Source organism: Dendrobium catenatum, unplaced genomic scaffold, assembly GCF_001605985.2.
Source record: "Dendrobium catenatum unplaced genomic scaffold, ASM160598v2 fragScaff_scaffold_743, whole genome shotgun sequence".
Lineage (NCBI taxonomy): Eukaryota > Viridiplantae > Streptophyta > Magnoliopsida > Asparagales > Orchidaceae > Dendrobium > Dendrobium catenatum.
The window spans coordinates 5024791-5048702 of NW_021319205.1; the positions used below are offsets into that span (position 1 = coordinate 5024791).

The 23912-nt window shown below is 34.7% G+C and overlaps 1 protein-coding gene and 1 long non-coding RNA gene across 2 annotated transcripts in view; one reads left to right on the forward strand and one right to left on the reverse strand.

Moving 5' to 3' along the window:
* LOC110093269 (CCR4-NOT transcription complex subunit 9) overlaps positions 1-23912 on the forward strand; it is a 30950-nt gene that overhangs the window by 3173 nt on the left and 3865 nt on the right. Inside the window, exons 2-4 of the mRNA XM_028696408.1 lie at positions 6101-6172; positions 22325-22414; positions 23826-23868. Of these exons, the coding sequence (XP_028552241.1) occupies positions 6101-6172; positions 22325-22414; positions 23826-23868 (205 nt within the window). The remainder of the gene's footprint in view (positions 1-6100; positions 6173-22324; positions 22415-23825; positions 23869-23912) is intronic.
* On the reverse strand, positions 6818-7819 carry LOC114580033. Its single transcript, XR_003701342.1, has 2 exons — positions 7758-7819; positions 6818-7018 (listed from the first exon to the last, which is right to left on the reverse strand). It is a non-coding gene; the product is annotated as an uncharacterized LOC114580033 (long non-coding RNA).

Consider the following 23912-nt stretch of genomic DNA (forward strand, 5'->3'; position numbering starts at 1 on the left):
AATTTCAGGTCCGAGCAAGGCAACTGGAATGGAGTTCGATCAGACTGTCGACGAATCCTTTCACTATGGATGCCTGGGGCGTCACATACGGTCACGGTGTCATCCGACACCTACCGTATACGCTTTTCTCTAGCATGGCGAGAAGGCTTGACTCTTGGAATTTCCCATAAGCAGGAAAGATGCTGGAAGGCTGCCAGATTTTCTAGTTAACAAGGGACCTGAAATTGAATCAAATGACGACGATCTAGACGTACAAATTGAAAAGCAGGAGGGGACTTATAAATTCTAACAAGGACAACATGGAACCAAATTTCAAATTAAAAAATGAATGCCAATTACACTAAATGCAAATTTTAAAATATAAGCATAAGTCATCCAAATGAATACCAACATATAAGCAAGGAACTTGTGATAAATCTCAAACGAACATCTCTGAGCAACTACAAGTAATGACTGGTGGTGAATAAAATTCCTACATTTCACCTACAAGCAAACAAATGATGCAAGCATATAATATTGATTGCAAGTAATGCTACAAAGCTCTTAGCTCATCCATGAATCAAATTCAAGCTAGATGTGCTTGCAAAATGGATAGAGTTAATTGAAATGAATGAACAAAGAGGTGTCAATTTACTTACAAGCAGCGGTGCGAACCTCAAAGAACATGGCAACTACATCAATTGATATACAAATAAACAAGTAATCTAAGTAAATGTACACAGTGCAACCTGTAATGATATGTTGCACTGCAATGATATGTTTAATGCATCCAATGATACATGCAACTTACAAACAAATGAAATAATTGCGAAGGCATCTCCATAATCAATACGCAAATTATTAACAAACATCAAGTAGCATGCAGTGATGGTTGCGATATCCCTACGGTCGATGCGGTTCGCTTGTAGACAAATAGTACCATTCCCTGTGAGCTGCGATGATCGATGGAACTATTTGTGAATAACAACAGTGGATATATAACAAGTACGGTAAATACCATGTGGACACAAGTGCATGTATTCTCCACAAGCAAGGATAGAAAGCTACACCGATGCAAATGCCTACTGGCGATGGAGAAAGATTTGTTGCATACACAATGACATACCTACGGATGATAACCATCAATAGATAGTGACATAAGATTAATATACAATGAACATATTAGCTCATCCGCAAAACAGTGAAACTTCCTACAGACGCACACAAAGCAGCATATAATGAAAGAAAACACCTACGGACTATGATATTATATATGCAAAGCTTATAATAAGCTTCCCATAGTCAACACCAATTTGCAAGCGAATACACCAAACCTCTACAAGTCTTGGTGAGCAGCATGCAATGATTGCAAAGATGCTCTCATGATCAACATGTAAGAAGAGATTGATGACAAATGCAAGCTCCTACGGGTTGGCGGTTGCTATAGGAGACTTGCTATACGCACCATGTATCATCTTTAAACGGAAACGAGAGACATGCAGCATCTGCAAGCAATAGAAGGAGGTTTTTTAGTGCACGACAACCTACATGCCTAAAGCAGCAAATGAAACTCAACTAGTGATGCCACGCAATTGGATCCGCAACATGTATACAAACGGACAAAAGGCATTTACGGGCTTCTACATATAGCGTTGTGCACACCCAAATGCTCATCATTCACACAGCTGACCGCACGAAACATAAAAAATGCCCCCACACATACATTGCAACATGTATATACACAAATGCTGAAATACATATGCAAGTGCATTAATATTCAAATGAAAGTATAAATATATATGCAAGTATGCAAACATAATATAAGAAAATACATATGTAATCGTACATCTGCATGGGCCCCGACGAGCGTGATGCATATACACATGTAATGTCTGAGGATGCTATGCGGGTCAAATGATAAATCTAAGCTATAGCGCGATCCTTCTATGCTAGTAGACAGGAGTCAACATGGCTCGAATTATCAAACAAATATACGCTCATGGTGCCGACAGAGATATTTATTCTCTACATTCATATTAGGCCTTCAAGGCCTATAACAAAGAAGATTCATTGAAAAGGCACAAAGCTTACTACGAACCCAATTATCCGTCAGCAATTAGACATAGTCGACAAGGTTTAACATATAATTATAAAAATGCCTCTAAATACCCGTATGGGCTCCGATGAGCGTGTTGTATTTACACACGTGACATTGAAGATGTTGTGCGGGTCAACAAATAAACTTAAGTTCAAGTCAATCATTCTTCTTGATAGGATGGGAGTCAACATGACTTGAACCAATCAATAAATATATGATCACGACATCGACCAAAATATTTAGTTTAATACGTTCATATTAGATTTTTAAGGCCTATAACCAAGAAAATTCACCAACAAAGATAAAAATCCTACTATGAACTCAATCCTCTGTGAGTAATTATAGAGAGTTAATAAGGTTCAACAGATAGTTACAAAATTGCCCCCTTAAATACTCACCCCTGCGAGCATATTATGGGTACACACGTGACGTTTGAGGATGTTATGTGAAATAGAATTGAAATCTAAATATTACGGGAACAAAATAACATAAAATATAAGAATTGCATAAAAGTATCATATAACATCAAGTTCAGCTCTAATTTTTTTCTTTCTCAGTTGCATATTCATCTACATTTAATTCTTAAAGAAAGCTGAAATAATTGGCGACGATTCAGAAATCATTTGTATTATCTTTACTAAGGGGATTTTTATTTGAGTCTATTGTCATAACAAATTGGTCACTTCCATGTCTCATCCTATATGGTCTAATGCCTCTCAATTTGCTTCTTCTTCATTTATCTTAATTATATTCATATTTCATAAATGTTTGTCATCAACATAAAGATAATACTCCAAAATTTTAAGAGGAAGATGGTGGTGGTGTGCGGCTTTCTGATGATCCCCTGCAGCGGTTGCAACAGTGATGACTACGGTGAAGACGATGGGTTAGAAGTTGAGGCAATTAAGAGGAAGTTGCTGCGGCTTGGAGGTGCAAGGCATGATTTTTTTGGGTGCTTTTGTATAGGATTTTTTTGGGTGCTTTTGCATACGCCTCATTCCAGTGAGACGAGGCACGACTTAAGGCGGGCCTCATCTAAAAGGAGGCGTAAGTCTCATAAAAAAGTTTGAGGCGTAAGCCTCAAGACATTTTTCATTGGAATTGCGTTGTGGCGGGCCTCATATTATGCAATTTTAAATAATGGTTTGAACGGATGATTCCATGTGGTTAACGATTATGACAGTAACCCTCTGATCTAATTGTTTGGTCCAACAACTCTACTGTATTGCGGTTATGATCATAGCCCGTATGCTCCCCAATGATGTCAAATCCTTGAGATATGAATCAATAGGATATGATGTTTAGGGCACAAAGTCCTCTGTCAGCTAAGGTTGATTCAAATTTATCTCCTTAGACAAATATTCACCCTAAGTCTATAAGGTACCCTTGGACGAAGCAACTAATGGATGCTGACAAGGATTCTTCTATCAGGTTGGGTCGACTATCTCCTTTGACTAAGTAGACTAGGGACCATGATGACCCGGGACGACGGAATGATGAGATCTTGATCGGGTCAATCATCTTTCCCCCACCATCCGCCTTAATTGCAAGATGGTGAAATTTTTAATTTTAAATATTAAATTTCCAAATACCAAATCATGTTGTTACTATACACTAGATACTACGTAACTCTACGTATTTGTTTGATGACTAGTCTTAATCAAAAGTTCTCTCTCGTTATTTTTTTTGGGGGGGGGGGGTAATTAACTATAGGGGCTTGCTTCTATAGAAAACTTGAACTCAGATCTAAAATCCTCGCAAAATGAGGGCGAAATCTCTGGGTAGTGTGTTATTTCAAACCCAGTCTGTCTTCTGAAAATTTACCTTGGAACTTAACTTGTTAAAACTCTCTCGAAATAGAGGGGGCCGGGGCACGAATTTTCGGAGCCCATTTCTTTATTACCCGGGTGGGACCGAGAGAAAGAAAGGATGGGGGGCAACCATGCATGGCACTTCTGGACCGTGTCTCCTAGGGACAGTGAACGAGCGACTCATGAAAGCAGCTGGGTCGGACGACCCAATAACTCGAACGTGTTCTATCAGTTTTTTGAGCAAGAATCACAGCGTGACCTTACCTTCACCATGATACGAACTCCAAGTTCTTATGGCAGAGCACGAGGAGTTTCCTTCAAGATGATGATGGGAATGGAAACTAGAATCATTTAATAATAGTCAGTGAAGTCTGAGACTAAAGTGAGCATTTAATAATAGTCGGGGGCCTATTTTGAGCTTTTACTCTTAAACCTAAACCCTCTTCATGTAAACCTAAAAGCCCTTGAACCTTCAACAAAGCAAAAAACTAGTAGCTCACACTCATGAGTCATGAGCATTGAAATACTCTATAAACTCAGTGATGCACACACATCATTGAACTTGTGCAGTCTACATGTTTCATGACATAGCAAAGTTTAGGGGCTTTACATCAAATAGCTTCGCTCCAAAAGCTTGTTTCGAAGTGTGCTATTAGCAACATTAGTTTTTCATTAGCAAAATATCAAATTGTTATCTTTCACATACAAACATTCATCTTCCTTGTATTCTCTTCAAACTTTCTATCCTTATGGAAAAATATAAGAAAACACAAACATTCTTCTTCCTCGTGTTCTCTCTAAACTTTTGATCCATATGGAGAAAGATAAGAACTCACATACACAGGGATATCCTTGAAAAGGACCGTACAGAAGGACCTATTTTTGTCTTAATCAAGATATTCCTCTTTCTCGTATTCTCTCTAGACTTTGTATCCTTGTGAAAAAAGATAGTAATGCACGCACAAAGATAACCCTTACAAACGACCAGACACATAGATAACCCTCATGAATGACCACGCATACATAACCCTTATGCATGACCTATTTTTTGTCTTAAACAAGATATTCCACTTCTTCATATTCTCTTTAAACTTTATGTCCTTATGTAAAAAGATAGGAACACGCACAAATAACCCTTATGAAGGACCTATTTTTGTTTTAAACAGGACATATCTCTTCCTGAAGTTCTCCCTAAACTTTTTATCCTAATGGATAAGATAGGAATGCTTGAATAAAACTAAGTTAGATCTGGATGGCTATCAAGTCCTTGGGGCAAAATTATACGCTCCTCTATATGCTTTCTATTTGTTAGCCATTTGTATCTATTATAATTCTCTTTCTATTATGTTACCTCTTACCTCTACATGGAATTTTAGGGCATCGTGTTGGACTTGTAAAAGCTAAATAGAGAAGAAAGTTATGGAGTTCCCCCAATTTGATGGATCCTAAAAATTGACAGTTGCAAATCTGAAACTTGCGTCTGTATCCATAGCTACCTGGCTATTGAACTAAGTAAATCAGACGACAGATGTATTGTTGCAAGACTGGCATAGGATTTATATGGTCTCTTTTCAACAGATTTGCTTATTAAAAATATGACATATCAAGAACTTGCTTTATGACAGAATATATGAAGAGCATGGGTAATACTTGTAGAGTAGCTTGTTAATCTTTGTGAGATTAGCTGTAACAAAACAAAAATTAATAAAATGAGTTTCCTGGTTCACTTCATAGGAAAAATTTTTATTGGCATTTACCTTCAGCATTTCTTGTGTGCTGGCAAAAATATGGCATATACAAGACTGCTATTCTTGCTCGAAGTATTCACACTAGTCAGCCATGGTTGCTGAAATATTAATTCTAGAAAATTTTAATTATAATTTCCTTCAAATAATATGGACTTGATTTTAGTTTACAAGTGCATTGTTATTCATTCAATATAAAGTTCCTTCAAATAATCGTTCCTCTTGCATTCCTGTTAAATCCTTAAGAAGTGGAGCTTTTTCATGCCTGCTGTTGTAGCTTCAGTTTATCTTCGGAGATTTGCTTGTTTTAACTATAGTCTTATTTTGCAATATTTCGATTCATTTCTTGAAATTTATGTACATAGGATGTATAATTTTGCATGCATGTATGAACCTATATTCTTTATTTCTAATTTATTGGAGTCATTTTTGCTTGATTTCAAGTGAAGATCTTCATGTTTCTTCAGAGAAAAGATATATTTCAAGATCTAGCTCCATTATTGTGGAATTCTTTTGAAACAATTACAACAATTTTGCAGGTATGTTTTTATTTTTTTATCTTATTTTGTTATACTTTAAACCCGAAACATAAAATCCAATTAAAATGGTTTTTATCATTTGGTTAACTTCTTAAAACTACTGTTTGGGTCCATACATCTGTCCTCCACTTGCTTGTTTAAGTTCATGTTCTATGGAATGATTTCATAGATTATGTTGCAGCATTGTTTGCATTATCCATGTTTAGAACAATGAGATTTAAGTGTTTAGAATTACAAATAATAAATTGAATTCACCTTATCCTGAAATGGTTGTGGAAATATTTTTTATTATTCATTTACTCATTTTTATCAAGGAGGTGACATGAATTCGCCTAAAATAATAGGTGTCCTTTGACTTTAATGCACACCCAACAACAACAACAACTAGCCTTTTATCCCACTACGTGAGGTTGGCTACATGAATTCTTTTTCTCTATTGTGTCCTATTAAGAGTCAAATTCACATTTAAATCTAATAAAAAAATCATTTTAATACTTTCTAACCAAATTGTCACGACCCGGCCTAGTGAGCTCGTATAAATGAGGCGGGAACGAGCGTCGAACATAAATTTAAAATATAACTTCAATAACATTATATAACATGAAACATCTAAATCTGGAACATTCAACATTTGATCAAGCGCCATTAAAACTTTTAAAATTTTCAAAACTTTTCATATATATATCAAAAGAGATTTACAAAGGTGGATTGTAAAGTCAACATATGAAATCCACCTCAAAAATGTTTAACATCAAGATAAAAACACCAAAGAACCTGTCATCCGATAATTCTCTACGACTGTAAGTAAAGCACGGTCTCTCAGTCATCACTTAGCAGCAAGATCTCCTAAAAATTATCCAAAAACTAGAGAATGAGGTAACAATTTGTAGGTAATAATTAATTCTACCAAACTCAAATACAATGAAAAGATATCAATATGCATGCTTGATGTGAACTAAAGACTTGAAATTGAAGCACTAGTCAATATAATATCATGCTTAATTTGACTTGTACCTATCTATATAACTTTTTTATGTAACAAATGCTCTTAGATGACATAGATTTCTTAGTGTCATATGCTTTTTTACTCTATCTTTCAATATATAGATATCATATACATCCATACCGGAATACCCAAGTTGTACTGATTAGGTACAAATTCATATTGGCCATACATCTTGCTTTTTATTATTTTGCTCCAAAGAGCCATCTTGCCCCGAAGAACTATATTGTGTTAATGCACTGTATTGATACTCCGCCTCAAAATGCACAAGTCCGCATACCATTTCAATATCATATTATATGTGATTGACATATCAAACATTCATATGTTTCAATCCAACAGATGCACTTTACTTTACCATCATATGTAAGACTAGATGCAACATATCTAGGACTTTATGAAGAGCTTTCTAAATATGTAAGCATGTGTAAGACTTTATGAAGAGCTTTCTAATTTTCTAAACGTGTAAGTATATGTAAAGCATATATAAAATTCTATCCAACATATGCATATTTTATAAATACATTTAACATCTTAAAAGAGCATAAAGAAAATGAACTTGGAGAGTTAATTGTCACTTACCTCGATAAGCAAATTTATACTTGGCGAACCTTCTCGGACCAACACCTCTCCTATAACTAACACCTAGGATAATAAACACTTGATTACTAACTCATAATACAATGCATTTCTAATTAATCAAACTTTAAAATTTTTTATAAACGGTTAACTTAAAATAATATACTTCTAAGTAGTCTAAACTCTTAGCATAAAACATTCTAATATTCACTCATTACCATTACATACATGTTATTAACCTAGATTCTTAATTCGTTTTAACATTATCCTAATTTAGAATTGTCATTATAATATAATTATTTTCAGATTTAATTTAATTCTAATTTTTGTAAAGTCCAAATCCCAGATTTATCCTTTCTATTTACTTTATACTTAAGTAATTTAATTTAAATTGACATGAAATTCGATTTTGTTTTAAAATCCTATATTTGGAATTCAAATTTTCTTTATTTCCATCACATAATCATTCTAAAACTTCATCTTTACCTAATTAATAATATGGGCATAAAATTTTTTAGAATTTCTTTAATAAAAATTTAGGAAAATAGAAACTTTCATCAAACCCTAAATTTTCCTATAAAAAATCATTCCTAAGACTATTAACAATCAGAGTTGTTAAGAACTTATCAAAGAAATCAACATTTGGAAAAAAACCCTAATTTTACTTAAAAATTTTGGGAAAAATTACATTTTCATGCTTAAAAATTACTTTTAGATCTTCCTAAATACTTTCCATTAAAAAAAACAAAGTTTGCCTAAAACCCTAATTTTTTCATGGTTAGAAACTTCCCATAATCTTTCCTTATCCTTCTCCTTTTAAAATCTTGAGTTTTGAGTAAACCCTAGAATCTTTTACTATGAAAAATTTAAGGAAAAATCAAGGAGAAAGTCATTTAAAAACTCACATTCTTCCTTCCCAATGCTCTCCTTTTTATTTTCTCTAAAAGCCGCCGCCGGAAAACCGGCCGAATAGCATCGTTCGTACGCCACCCGTCGCCCTTCCTCCCTCTCTTTGGCGTGCGGCCGAAAAGAATAAGAGGGAGGCTTAAGAGGCCTTATAGAATTATTTAGGTCACTTTTACGCATGTGCCCTTGCCCCCTAAGCATGCTTTCATAACCATGAAGGGTATTTAAGTAAATTTTCATATTAATAATCCTTCAGCGATTTTTAATTTCAATTTCGTGCAAAATTTACTATAAGTCTTTTATACTGTTTTAATCAAAATTTTGCGTAAAATTTTACAAAATTAATTGAGTCTAATTCCGACGACTTTGAAAATTTGTCTAATTTTGTTGCGATGCATCGAAATGCGTGCGACACTTGCGATAGACATTTCTCGGGTTTTACACAAATCTTTTTAGGTCTACTTCTACTTTCTTAATATATATATCGGATCTAATATCTCTACTCTCTTAACAAGGTTATCGGAAGGCCGATGTTTTATGTGACCATACTATATATGGTGAATTTCTCTAGTCTTATTTTTCACTGGAGCTACTGTAACACCTTACAATACTCTTTAACAGTATTATAGAGTATCACATGTATTGTAGAGGTGACATAATATTTTTTGTTAAAAAATATTAGAAATGATCTTTCTTTATTAAATTTAAATGAGAATTTGACTTTTAACTGGGCACTATGTCAAAAAAGGATTCATATAGCCGACCCCACGTAGTGGGGCAAAGGCTTGATTTGTTGTTGTTGTATCTATTATATGATACTTTTTCATTTTTTGGAAATTAATATAAAACATCCAATAATATTTCATTTACTACATAAACAGAAATATCTAATAACTCCAAATTACATCAAATACATACAAAGTCATTAATAAAAATCTCAAATAGTATCAAATGAACTGCCTATATACCTAAGCTGTAGACTTACAAACATAGCTAAACCCTAGCATATAAATGAAATAACATTGCAACTTATTCTGCAATGATATTTTCCTTTCCTTTATCTGTAATAACAGACAGTATGAAATAACTAGTGAGTTATGAGGCTCAATAAGTTATGCAAAAATCAATAGCAGTTAAATTGTATGATTATAAAACCTAAATGATTGAAATCATAAATTAAATAAACTTGATAAAACATCATAAACTGATATTTGACTTTAACATTTACTTCATTTGAAGTCTATACTGAATATCAATATTAGTATTTTAAAAATTTGGCTAAAATTTTATTAGCATATTCAATGGAGCCTAGATAAACTTGGTATTATCTCCCTTGAAAATATAGAGGCCCATTTTGCCTTTTTAGGGGTCACTTTTGCCCCACCTGCATTACAGGTATCATTTCTTTGGGGTCCTTTTTACCTCACTTAAAATGCAGTTTCAAACATGGGGACCCTTTTGTCTCACCTGTATTGGTAAGTTGTACATCACTTTATAGTCAAACTTTACTTAAATTGATATTCATTAAACTTCACATATTCATAATTCATATTTGTATTGTTGCATGCTTTCATAATAATTTTTGTTATAATCTGTATACAAAGAATATGCATATCATATATAAGGAAATATATCTCTTTCTAAAATAGTATCAATTTGAAAAACATTTAAATGAATATAAACAATTTTATTTTAAACTCACATGATCAATTTATATAAGTGGTTATTTATACTTGAAAACTTGGATGTATAATCCTTTTTTAGACATTAAACAACTTAATATCATTTTTCCCTTTAATGTATTCAAAATTAGCTCTCCATGCTTATAAATGAACTAATTATATTTTTAAGATCATTGGATTACCTACTTCCTTGCCAAGGTATCTTCTCTAATTTTCAATTTCGTACTCTTATACGATTGTAAATTACCTACAAGTCATATCTCTAATTCTATAAATACTAAAATTTATCACTCAAATAAATTGCATAAAAATCAATTTATACTAATATAAGTATATAACCATTTTACCTCGAAATCAGATTCCCTCCTCATATACACGATAAATTCCTACAATACGATTGGATTATCATCTTTAAAAATTTTACTGAATGACAAACATTGAAATTTCTTTCCTCCTACTTTATATTACTCTTTTTCTTCTACTCTTTCTTTCTACTATTCTCATATGGCAAATCCAATACAAGATCTTTGTTTTGACAACACTGATCCCATTGCAATGAGCCGTTTCTTGATTTTTAATGTGCCGATTCTCCCTACAGGAATTTCTGTATTTTACCAAATTCTTCTACAGGATATTCTGAACTGTGCCAAAACCTGCACAATGGCCGAACACTGCTACAGTGTTTTCTTCTCCATTCTATGCGTTGTTTTCTTCAGAACAGAGCACTGTGCCGCTTCTCTACAGTCCCGTAATTACTGCTTGTTTGCGTGTATCACGGATAAACTAGGAAATAGATAAGAACCATTTAATAACTGCTCGTCATAGCTTCACATCCCTTAGTAAGCAGCTATTCAGAAATTAAGATAATATGTACTTGTAATTAACATATTAATTGATATAATTTTTAATTCTAATTTAACACTAAACTTTTATTATATTTACTATGATTTTTTGAGTATTGCAGCTACACCAACCTTTTCACTTATATATTGTTTAGCATTCTATCTCTAAGTGTAAAGCCACTCATCCAACTGAGCATCCTCAAATCTACAACACTTAACTTAATTTTTTGCTTCTCTTTTAACGACCAACATTCTATGACGTAAATCATTGCAGGTCTCACCACCATCTTATAAAATTTTCCCTTAAGTTTGAGGGGTACTTTGCTATCACACAATAGGCTTGATGCATTCCTCCACTTTAACCATCCAACTTGAATTCTACTAATAATATTCTCATCTATTTCAGCATCACTTTGAACAATGGACTTGAGATATCTAAAACGTGCCCTCTTTTTAACGACTTGATCACCTAATTTCACAATTTCATAGCTAGATCCAATACTACAAAAATTACACTCCATCTAAGACTAACCTTCATAATTCAAGTTTTTCATCAACTATCTCTAGTCTTATCAACAAGAAGAATATCATCAGCAAAAAGCTTACAGTAAGGTACATTATTTTACAAATGTCTTGTAAGAACATCCATAACTAAAGCAAAAAAGATACGGGCTTAAAGCTTATCATTGATGTAATCTAACTAAAATTGGAAAATACATGGTCAAACCATTTTGTGTTTAATCACTAGTAATAGCTCATGTGTATATATATATCTCCTTAATGACTTGAATATAATTATTATCAACTCATTTCTTTTATAGCACTATTTATAACATTTCTCTTTGAACTTTATTGTATGTTTTCTCTAAATCAATAAATATCATGTGTAGATCATCTGCACTTCTTTATCAAACCTCTCAGCAATTGTATAACATTCATAGTACACCTACTCGGCATGAATCCAAATTGATTTTGAGAAATGTTAATATAACATCATAACTTATGCTCAACTATTCTCTCCCATAACTTTAATGTATGACACATAAATTTAATTCTTCTATAATTTGTATACTATTGTGTATCACCCTTATTCTTAAAAATAAGAATCAACACACTCTTTCTTCGCTCATATCATTATATATTTATATGATATCTTTTGTAATTAAAATAATTTTAAAGAGTTTAGTAAGCCAAAAAAATTCCTTGATCTCTTAAACATTTCCACATTTCTATTGAAATATCTTCCCGTCCTACTGTTTTTTCACACTTGATTTTCTTTAAAGCATCTTGAACTTTGATTTTACTAATACGATGATAAAAATAATTTTTTTTTTTCATTTAGGGTATTTAGGCCAATAAAGTCAATTGTATTCTTACAACATTCATTGAAATGTTTATCGAAGTATTTCATCCATATGTATTCTTCTCAAAAAAATTTTTTTGATCTTCATCCTAATGAACTTCAGTTGAACTAAATTTTTTACTTATTCTATTATTTTTCTAGGCCAACTTATACATATATCTTTCACCCTGCTTTATATTTAATTTATTATATAAATGATTAAAAATTATTATTTTTGAATCACATATTATTTCTTAGACTTCCTATTGGCCCCTTTATATCTATCACATTTTTTTAATTTTGTTTACATCTAAATTAATTTTTATAACAAACCTTCTTATGTTTTATCTTTTTTTGCATATTTTAATTCCACCAACTTTTTTACTATTTTCCTTTTGATTCTACAAGCACATTATTTTGCAATCTTTTTAATATCACTAACTATTTTTTCTCACATAATATTGACTTCCTCGTAATTAATCAAAATTTTAATATCTTAAATCTTACTCTCAAAAATTCTTTTTATTAGCATTCTTTAAATACTCTCATCTAATCATAGAATAATATTTACTTTATTTTAAAGTTTAAAACTAATAAGTGACCTCCAAAACCCATATAGTTATTAAATTCTCTTGCTACCGATTTTACTATTTTTAAATTCTTTTATTGGTGGTTAGAAATCCCATCATGGCACCTACAATTTAAGTTTTTTTCAAAGTTAGTGCCTCATATTAATTTAATTTTTCTTCCCATAAATCTTTTTTGTAAATTTCATTTTACATTTTTTTTATTTTTCTAAGAAAATGATTTTTATTTTTTGGTTTGCATGTATGTATGGACTCCCCACACACTTTCTTTTCTTTCTTTGCATCATTCATTTTTTTGGTCCATTTGAGTGGTATAAGAGAAGCCTATTTGGACATTTTCAACATTTCAGATGCATCAAGATAATCCATTTGATAGAATTGATGATAAATGAACATTCTTTTCATGAAATTTAAGTTGAATTCTTAGGAAATTGCGTTCATCTTCCATCATTATCACACATTTGATTAGTTCATATAACCTTAAAAAATAAAAAACTTAACTATCGTTTGCACAGACGACCACCTTTTGAGTCCACCTCGAGCCCTTCCTACACCACAAACCCTGTACTCATGCCTAGTCTCCTTTCAAACCCTTCTTTGTCACTCACTCGACTTTGCAACTCATGCATCTCTATCATGTGAATAACCCATCACCTGATCATCTTCCTCCCTATTCCACCTCCTTTTCTGGCCATGAGTCAACATGTGGATTTTTGAAGCCCACGAGTCAACTTGTGGATGATTATATATAGAGATCAATACTACATCTTAAGCAGTCTATGAAAAGCAATTTGTCTTGACCTCAAGGTTAACCAATACTTATCATAGAGATATTGTAACACCCCAAGATACCGTTACAAACAATATTGAGTATCACAAAGAAAACATAACATTTATAATTCTTAATATTTAATATTTTTATTCATTTGAATACTTATTTATATTCTATCCACTGGACAATCATGATCTTACTAAACGGAAGCATCTAAATAGTCTCAATTGCATCACAAAAGTAATTATAGAGCCATTAAAAAAAATCAAAATATATCACCACAATTTGACATACTACATACCTCACATGAAGACTCATAAACATTGTTAAACAGTAAAACCTAAATATTTATTAACCTGAGCCTACTCTGCCTCAAATTTTTCATTGCATTTTCTTGTAACAGTAGCCAATATAAAAACTGGTGAGCTTTGACGCTTATAAATTTATGCATTTTAAATAATAAATTAAATACAAGATTATAGGAATAATATACTTGAAATCATAACTAAATCAACTCACAAGTATTTGCAAATGTTTATGTAAAGCCTGTATAAAATATCATAATTAGTCATATAAGTTTTCATATAGTTAGCTTTCATAAGAATGTTCAATGGAGCATAGGTAAATCCGATATTATCACCATTAAACTGCATGTATGTCCCTTTTGCCTCTTTCGGGATCCCTTTTGCCCCACCTGCAATATATGTATCATATTATTTCATAGCCAACCTTCCCTAATTCGATATTCATTAGGCTTCAAAATTTAGAATTTATATTTATTTTATTATGCTTCATGCTTTAATATAAGAATTTTATTAACTATACTGCTTGCAATAAAAGAATAAGTAGATATTACATAACTTAGTGCTTTCTTTCCAACATATGATCAATTAGAAAAATATTTATCTATCCATTTTATATCTAATTGTAAGTATCAACCATTTAAATTCACACAAATGATTATTCATATTTTAATACTTGGCTATGAACATGCCTTAGCAAAATTATTAACTTTAATACATTTTTCTTTTTAATTCAGTCAATTTCAAGCGTACATGTATATAAATAACAACATTTATTTTTTAAATTGAAATTGCATTACTTATATCTATGACGAGTTGTTTCCTCAAATCTGACACCCCGTCCCCTTTTTCGTTTGTAAATTACCTACAATCCAAAGTTTTTACTTTTCATAATTTCTAAAATTCATTTCCCAAGAAGTTGAATAAATTCAATTCATCTCATTTAGCAACTTACCTCATAACCAGATTCCCCCCCTCATATTCCAGTTAAATTCCTTCAATTCCCTCTTCTTCTTATTCTTACTCCGCCGAGAACTTCATGGCAATTCTACTGAAAATATCACTACAATTCCTTTCTCTGCTTTTCACTCCAGCAAAAATCCTCAAGGCCAATGCTCCATCACAACAATTTGATAGGAAATACTTGAGTTCCTAGAGGAGAAATACTTGAGTTCGCAAGCAAACTTAACAATAATTGGTGAAAACAACGAGAAAACAGCAATACGATGCAAAAATTTCAGAAAATTGGAGAGAAAATAGAAGGAAATTTTTTCTATTCAATCCACAAACAAGAAAAACAATACAATATACAAGTTTCTTTAATTTGAGAGGAAGAAACAACTCTCTAAATCTCTAGCAAAGCCTAGAGCCTAAAAGAACAAACCCTAGATCTCAAATATCTTCTCCAATTCAAGATGAAAAACAAATCCTAGCCAAAAGGATTAATTAAAGTCAAAGGAAACTTACAAAACCCCTAAATAGATTTTAATTCTAAATTTTTCTCCTAAACAACAATTTAAGTAATTGGGCCCCACTAGGGCATCCACCCCCTTTTGGTTCCGCTCCCTTGTATGGGCCGTCGATTGTAAAGGAGAACCGATCCAGGTTGGACCAGTTCAGCCGGCCCCTCTTGGGCCGACCTAACATTACTTCCCTCCCAATGACTCACCTTGTCCTCAAGGTGAAAAGAAGAAAACTAGAGCTTCACTCTCTCATATGGCTCCCAAGTGACATCGAAATCGGGAAGGTCCCTCCATCTGTTAAGCACTTCTTTATTTCCCTTTTTATCGGATCTGACTCCCCCCAGCTCAATTGATTCTAAAACCACTTTCAAGTCCTCTGTCAGTGTAGTTGGAAACTTTGCACAAACTGCATGCTCCCCTAGAACTCTTCTAAACTGTGATACATGAAAAAATAGGGTGTATGGTGGCGGATGGGGGTAACTTCAAACGATACGCTATTGCTATGATCTTATCCAAAATCTCATAGGGGTCAAAGTATCTCAGAGCCAATTTCTCGTTTCTCCTATTGGAAACTAATCTATGCCAGTAGGGCCTTAGTTTCAAGAACACTTTCTCCCCAACTTCATACTGTATGTCCCTCCTATGTGCATATGCCTGCTTCTTCATAGTTTGTTGTGCCATGATCAGATGTTTCCTCAATTCCTCCAACACCTTGTCTCTTTCTTCTAAGTACCGCTCAACTGAATAAACTGATGTGCCCCCCTCCCAAAATGCACTAAGTGTGGGGGGTCTCTTTCATACAGTACTTTAAAAGGAGTCATTTGAGAGGCAGAATGGTACGAAGTATTGTACCATTACTCGACCCATGCTAACCATTTTGCCCACGTCTATGATTTTTTAGAAGCAAAAGACCTCAAATATGTCTCCAAGCTTTGTTTCACAACCTCTTTTTGCCCATATGTTTACGGATGATAGGCTGTGCTTCTCTTAAGAATAGTGTCATACAACTTGAATAGCTCCCTCTAAAACTAACTGAGAAAAACTTTGTCTCAATCTAACACAATCGATTTAGGAATCTCATATAGTCTAACCACCTCCCTGATAAATGTTGCTGCTACTGATTTTGCGGTGTAAGGAAGTCGTAAGAGGATAAAATGTACATACTTAATAAGTCTGTCAACCACCACCATGATGATTGTGAATCTCTCTGATCGTGGTAGGTCGTCTATGAAATCCATGGACACTCCCTCCCATACTTTGTTTGGAAGTGCCAAGGGTTGTAGTAGTCCTCCTGTAGCCATGGCCATATATTTGTTTCTCTAGCACACTTTACACTTTGCCACCATCTCCTCAACATCTTTATATATCTCATTCCAATAAATTTCATATGCCAATCTTCTATAGGTCTTCTATACTCTTGAATGACCTCCAACTACACTGCCGTGGAACTCCTATAACAAGTGAGGAATATATATGGAAGTTCGTGGCATCACAAACCTCCCTTGATGCAACATCCTCTCCCCTTCAATATAGTAACCAGGATGACTACTATTATCTTTCATCAAATCCTCTCTGATCTTTTTCAACTCTTCATTTTGCATGATTTCTTCCTTGATGGCCCCTTAGTCTACCATCAATGGTACTGAAACAACAAACTCCTAAAGTTCTCCAACACATTTGGATAAGGCATCGGTCACTTTATTTTCCAAATCAGGCCTGTATTGAATCTCAAAATCATAGCCTAATAGTTTGGACAATCATCTCTGATGCTCGATCACCATCCTTTGCTCCAACAGATACTTCAAGCTCCTATGATCCGTCTGGATAATGAAATGTCTACCCAAAAGGTAAGGGCACCACTTCTGAATATTCAAGATAATGGCCATCAGCTCTCTCTCATACATTGACTTTAATCTAGCCTTGGTTGACAGTACTTGACTGAAGTATGCTATAGTCTATGATTCTGCATTAGCACTGCTCCCAATCCATATTCAGATGCATCGATCTCTACTATAAGGATATGGCTGAAGTCCAGAAGAGCTAAAACTGGAACTGTAGTCATGACTTTCTTCAATCTTTGAAAATCCTGGGTCGTTACCTCTCCACACAAAAAGTTGTCATTCTTTAGTTGCTTGGTCAAGGGCCAAGCTATGGTGTTGTACTCCCTCACAAATCTCCTGTAGTAATTAATCAGACCTAGGAAACCCCTCAACTCTTTTATGTTCCTAGGCATAGGCCATTTCTGCATTACCTCAATTTTTATTTGATCGCCCGCTACTCTCTCTTGAGACACTACATGTTCTAAGTACTTCACACTAGACTAGACGAATCTGCACTTTTTTAGATTGGCCCTTAGTTGATGCTCCTGTAAAACTCCCAAAATCACCTTCAAGTGCTTTAGATGCTCCACATCAGTCTTGCTATACACAAGAATGTCATCAAAAATCACAAGAACAAACTTCTTGAGGTACTACAGAAATATCTTGCTCATCAAAGACTGGAAAGTAGAAGGGGCGTTAGTAAGCCCAAACGACATTACCAGAAACTCATAATGCCACTCATGTATCCTAAAAGCTATCTTTGAAATGTCTGTCTCCCTCATTCTGATCTGATGGTACCTTGATTTCATATTCAACTTGGAAAACATCATTACCCCATATAATTCATCCAAGAGCTCATCAATCACAAGAATAGAGAACTTATCTGGCACTTTCCTCTTGTTCAAAGCTCAGCAGTCTACACAAAACTGTTAGCTCCCATCTTTCTTCTTAACCAGTAGGATTGGACTAGAGAACGAACTCACACTCAGCCTGATAATACCAACCTCCAGTATCTCCCGGATCAGCTTCTTAATCTCATCTTCTTGGATATGAGAATGACATTAAGGACGAACACTGATCGGTGTCACCCTTTCCTTCAAAGTAATTGCGTGCTCTAACTCCCAATGTGGTGGTAGGCCTTGGGGAGGTTGAAAAACCTTGTTGAAAGGCTGTATGAGTGGCTACACTAAAGAGGGAATTCCTCTAGTCTGACTTCCACCAATCGATGTAATTCCATCAAAAATCCTCCTCCCACCTCCTTTATAGTCCTGATTAAAGACTTGAGAGATACCTCAGCCTTAAATAGCCCTGCATCTTCCTGAATCATCATTCTCTTTCCCTCAACCACCAATTCCATCCTCAGTGTTCCCAATTAACCTTGGTATCCCCCAGGGTCTATAGCCACTTCATCCCCAGGATGACATCAGTGCTTCCCAACTCCAAGGAAAGAAAATCCTCCCTCACCTGGATCCCCTGTATGGCCAACATCACTCCCTTGCAAACTCCTCTACCCATTTCCACCTTTCCCGTGCCCATCATCACCCCATAACTCCTTGTATCCACTAATGTCACCCCCAACAGATCAACAATCTGTGTGGAGATGAAATTGTGGGTTGCCCACTGTCTATCAATACCACCACCTCTTTATCTGCTATCTCTCCCTTCATTTTCTTGGTGTGATTTGGGGTGAATCCCACCACTGAGTTTAAGGAGTCTTCTGCTACATCCAATTGCTACTTCCCCTCTTTCTCCACCTCTAACCCACTCTCACCTCCCTCTTCAGCTTCTTCATCATCACAGACGGTGAGAACCTGAAGAGTTTGGTCCTTACGCCTATGCCTCAGCATGTATTTCTCATCACATTTAAAACACAACCCCTTTGCCCTCTTCTCCTGTATCTCCTTTTCCATCAGCCTTTTGAAATTTCCCTCGTTTCCCCTTCCTCTAGATCTCTCCTTAGGAACTTCCTTCGGATTCCCCGGAGCAAGCCCCTTGGGAGCTAAGACGGTCATTCTATACAACCCTCCTAAGTTGCTCCCCCTAGCCCCCTCTCCATATGGTTCTGGTCCAACAACAACTGTATTAGCTCCATGGCCTCTCCCAAGTCTCGTGGCCTCATCACCCTAACTGCTGCCAAGATCCCCGCTTTAAGCTCTTTCATAAAGTTTTCCTCTAGCACTGTCTCTGAGAGCTGGTCAACTCTACTGGCCAGATACTCGAACTTGTCACGATAATCTGCCACGGTCCCCTCCTGTGTCAAGACAAAGAATTGCTCATAGAAGTCTCCTCCCCTACCAGTTTGGAAACATTCTAGTAAACAATATTTGAACTCCCTCCAGTTTCAAATGGGTTGTCTCATGTCTCGCCATTGGTACCATGCCAGTGCCTTACCCTCCAAACACAGTCCTGCCGCCGTCAGCTTCTCTTCCTCTGTCAACCTGTTGACAGTAAAGTAACGCTCCACTTTGTAGATCCAGCTATGCCCGTCCTCACCCTCAAAGATGGGCATCTTCAACTTTCTCACCTTCGGGTCACCCTTGTTCCCATAAATTCTCCATAACCTCCCATTCCTCGAAGAGTAGGTACTCCCTAGTTGTCATGATCTTCCCTCCGACGATCATAACCAAACCCTTCATCACATTCCCTTCTTCTTCTTTCAAAATCAGCACCTCGGCGGTAGAAATCCTCCCTTCTCCCCACAAAATCAGCACCCCTCATTTCATCGCCCATACTCATCTCCTCATTAGAAAATGATTCTAGAGGAGGCATTCCTTCATCTTCCTCAAGGATCTCCATTTCCGGATTCTCCCTCCCCCTAAACGGGCTTAGATTTCCTCCTCTTCCATGGCCGTCGGTGGTCTCCTTTGTTTCCGATGTCACCGAATTTTGTTTGTCTTCAAGCATCTTCTTCATCATGTCTTCTAAGGCGGAGAACATTCCATCCATCTTTTCATGGATGGATGCAAACTGTTTCTAAAAATTAGAAGTTTTCTCGAAATCTGTCTTTTGTTGTTCAAGTTCTCCCTCCAAGATTTCGACCCTCATTCCGGTCATTGATAACCCTTGGATCAACGTGCTCTGATACCAATTTGATAGGAAATACTTGAGGTCGCAAGTAACGCTAAGGGGAAATACTTGAGTTCACAAGCAAACCTAATAATAATTGGTGAAAACAGCGAGAAATCAACTGATTTCGGAGAGAAATCAGCAATACGATGCAGAAATTTTAGAAAATTGGAGAGAAAACACAAGGAAACTTCTTCTATTCAATCCAGGAACAAGAAAAACATTACAATATATAAGTTTCTTCAATTTGAGAGGAATAAATAACTCTCCAAATCTCTAGCAAAGCCTAGAGCCCAAAAGAACAAACCCTAGATCTCAAAATCTCTTCTCCAATTCAAGATGAAAAACAACCCTATCCAAAAGGACTAATTAAAGCCAAAGGAAACTTACAAAATCCCTAAATAGTCCTTAATTCAAAATTTTCCTACCAAACAACAATTTAATTAAGTAATTGGGCCCCACTAGGGCATCCGCTCCCCTTGGTTCCGCCCCCTTTCTTGGGCTGCCGATTGTAGAAGAGAGCTGGTCCAGGTTGGACCGGTTCAACTGGCCCCTCCTAAGCCAGCCTAACACAATTCCCCCTCCAATGTTCTGCTCCCTCTCCAAAGTTCCACACACAGAACCCGCAAGCATAGCTTCCCAAACTCCCTTCTATTCGTCTCCTTCTTGCACGCTAAACCGTTCACTAACTGGTGTGTGAAAGACCGAATGGGAATGCTGTTCACAAAAATATGCTAAGGCCTAATACCTTCTCCTAGCCATTTAATCGTGATCAACCAATGCAAACTCGATTTAGTGGTTTGCTGAGAGAAAATGGATTTAATTAATATAAGTATTAGTGATGTAGTGGAGTACGAAATACCATTAGTTAATATATTAGAACTGCTTCGGGGCTAACATTTTATTAAAAGTACTTAATAGTAATTAGTACTATAGGTATTTCAATTAAACAATTCTTATAATTCAGTTTCATTACTGTTTAAGTTAAATACTTTTCATAGTAATTAAATTAACAATGATTTAAAATAAAATTTTAGAAAAAAGAATAAAAGCTCAAAACTATTATGATAATTTCCACACATTTTCATCGACATTAATATTTCGAGTATAATTTATTGAAGAGAAATTTTAACATTTTTACTTGAAAATTTGGATATTACAGCTATTAAGTTAGGATGAACTGTTATAATGGGAGCTTCGTTATTTTACATTATTCTTGCCTTCTGACATAGCAATATCAGTTACATTATACGTACAATTTCTTTTAAGGATTTGCAAGCATGATTATTTTGTGTGTTCATTTGAATCATAAATAAATGTCTGTACAATGATGTAATAGTCCAGATAACTTGTCAAAAAACGTAAAGTCAATGCAGAACATCTCCTCATAAGGGGAAAATTATTAGGTCCGGACACCAGACATAAAAATAGGTCCGGATATCCAATTAAAATTTACCACGTGGACTGTGCTTTGACTGCGCTTTGACTGTGTTTTGACTGTGCTTTGACTACGCTTTGACTGTGCTTTGACTACGCTTTGACTGTGCTTTACCTGTACTTTATTTGCATTTTACCTACACTTTACCTACGCTTTTGACGTGCTTGACTTAAAATTCCGCGGACACGTGTAAATTCCACATGTCAATATTTTATTGGACACCGGACATATCTCTATGTCCGGTGTTCGGACCTAATAATTTTCCCTCATAAGTGTCATTTCCTTGTTGTACTAAAGCAAGATCACGTACATATCGTCTGACTTTCAAATTACACTTCGATTCATTGCAGGAAATAGTTTCAATATACCCAGTTCTTTCAAAAAATACTCTAGACTCAGGTTCATCGAATCGTGTTTGCAATGCACTTGCTCTTCTTCAGGTTAAGTTCTTACTATAGCACCATTCTGTTTTATTTTGTAATGCATATGCTGAGTTGATTTTTGCCGGGCTGTTATTCTGTGGACCATCTGTTAAAATAGATTAATGCTCTCCTTTCTGCACGAATGATTGATATATTTATTTTCCTTCAGTGTCTTGTCTTTTTTTTGCTTATATGATGGTTTTTTTCTTCTTTTCTTTTATATTTTACTAACATGCCTTGCATGTTTCATTAAATTCTTCATCGGATAAGCTTAGTTGCAAAATTGAATATGATTTTAATTTGAAGATGTCATTTCCACTTTTAGCTTTTGATGCTCTTGGTTTTGTAGAATTCTGTCAATGGTTTATAAGCAAATCCTGATTAAATGTTGCCAGCTAAATTTGTGAGTTTTAATCTATAAGCTTTCCACGCTACAAGAAATGTGAAAGCAGTTTTTCGATTCTTTGAATAAGATGGCATTTTCTATGAAACTTATGATTTTATTTTTGCGATTTGTGCTTAACATACAAATTCTATTGTAACATCTAGATCAATTTGTCGCTTCCAAAATATCAGTGATGCAGTTCATTCTAAGGGAAAATTTACAATGCCAGAAGACAGTATGTTGTATCAGTTAGATCAGGAGAGTTTCAATTGACTAAGTTTAATACAACACAAATTAAGAAGTTTTTTCTTGTATTCTCACAAGATTATTTAGACTTAGCTAATAACTATGTTAGTGATAATGTTGGAGTAAGCATCTATTTAAGAATAGTATGGAGGTGTGTTGTGCTTTGCATAATTTCGCACATAAGTGATATTGGGAAGCACTAGTAAGGAGAAAACTTGTTACTAATAAGCAAGTTTCATGATTGATGGATGTTAGCCTGAAGTAACATTGTTATTTAAAGGGCCTATTTATATTCTTATCAACCTTCTCGAGTCTTTATCTTCATGTCATAAAAAGAACTTTGGAAAGGCTTATAAAGATGCCTAGTAAGCCTAGCTTCAACAGGGTGAAACAATCATAAAATATACTCTAAAAGTCACCGTCACAATATATCTTGAATTACAATTAAACTTAGAGGGTGATGGCCATCTACTTGAATTAGTGTTCATATTTGGCTCGTGTTTGGCTCAGTGATAAATATGTTCAATTTGAGGAATATTTGCAGCTTAAACAAAACTTAGAGCTCAATGATTTGTATTCTTTTAACCTGATTGACAAAATTTTGTTTTTATTTGCAATCGTTTTCTTTGGATTATTGAATTCCACTCTATACTTTTATTACTTAGTATATTTATTTGGTGCTTTTTATTTAATTGATAATGACTTAACGAGTTTTTATCATCGAGTAACTTGCAGACTAGATAGTGAGGCCCATCAACTATTGATCTTACTAATTTTCTGTTCGACTTTACCGTGCAGAGCGTAGCTTCTCATTCAGAAACAAGAATTCCTTTCCTTAATGGTAATTTGCGCTACTCTTGGTGATTGTGTTGTTTTTAGTTTTTG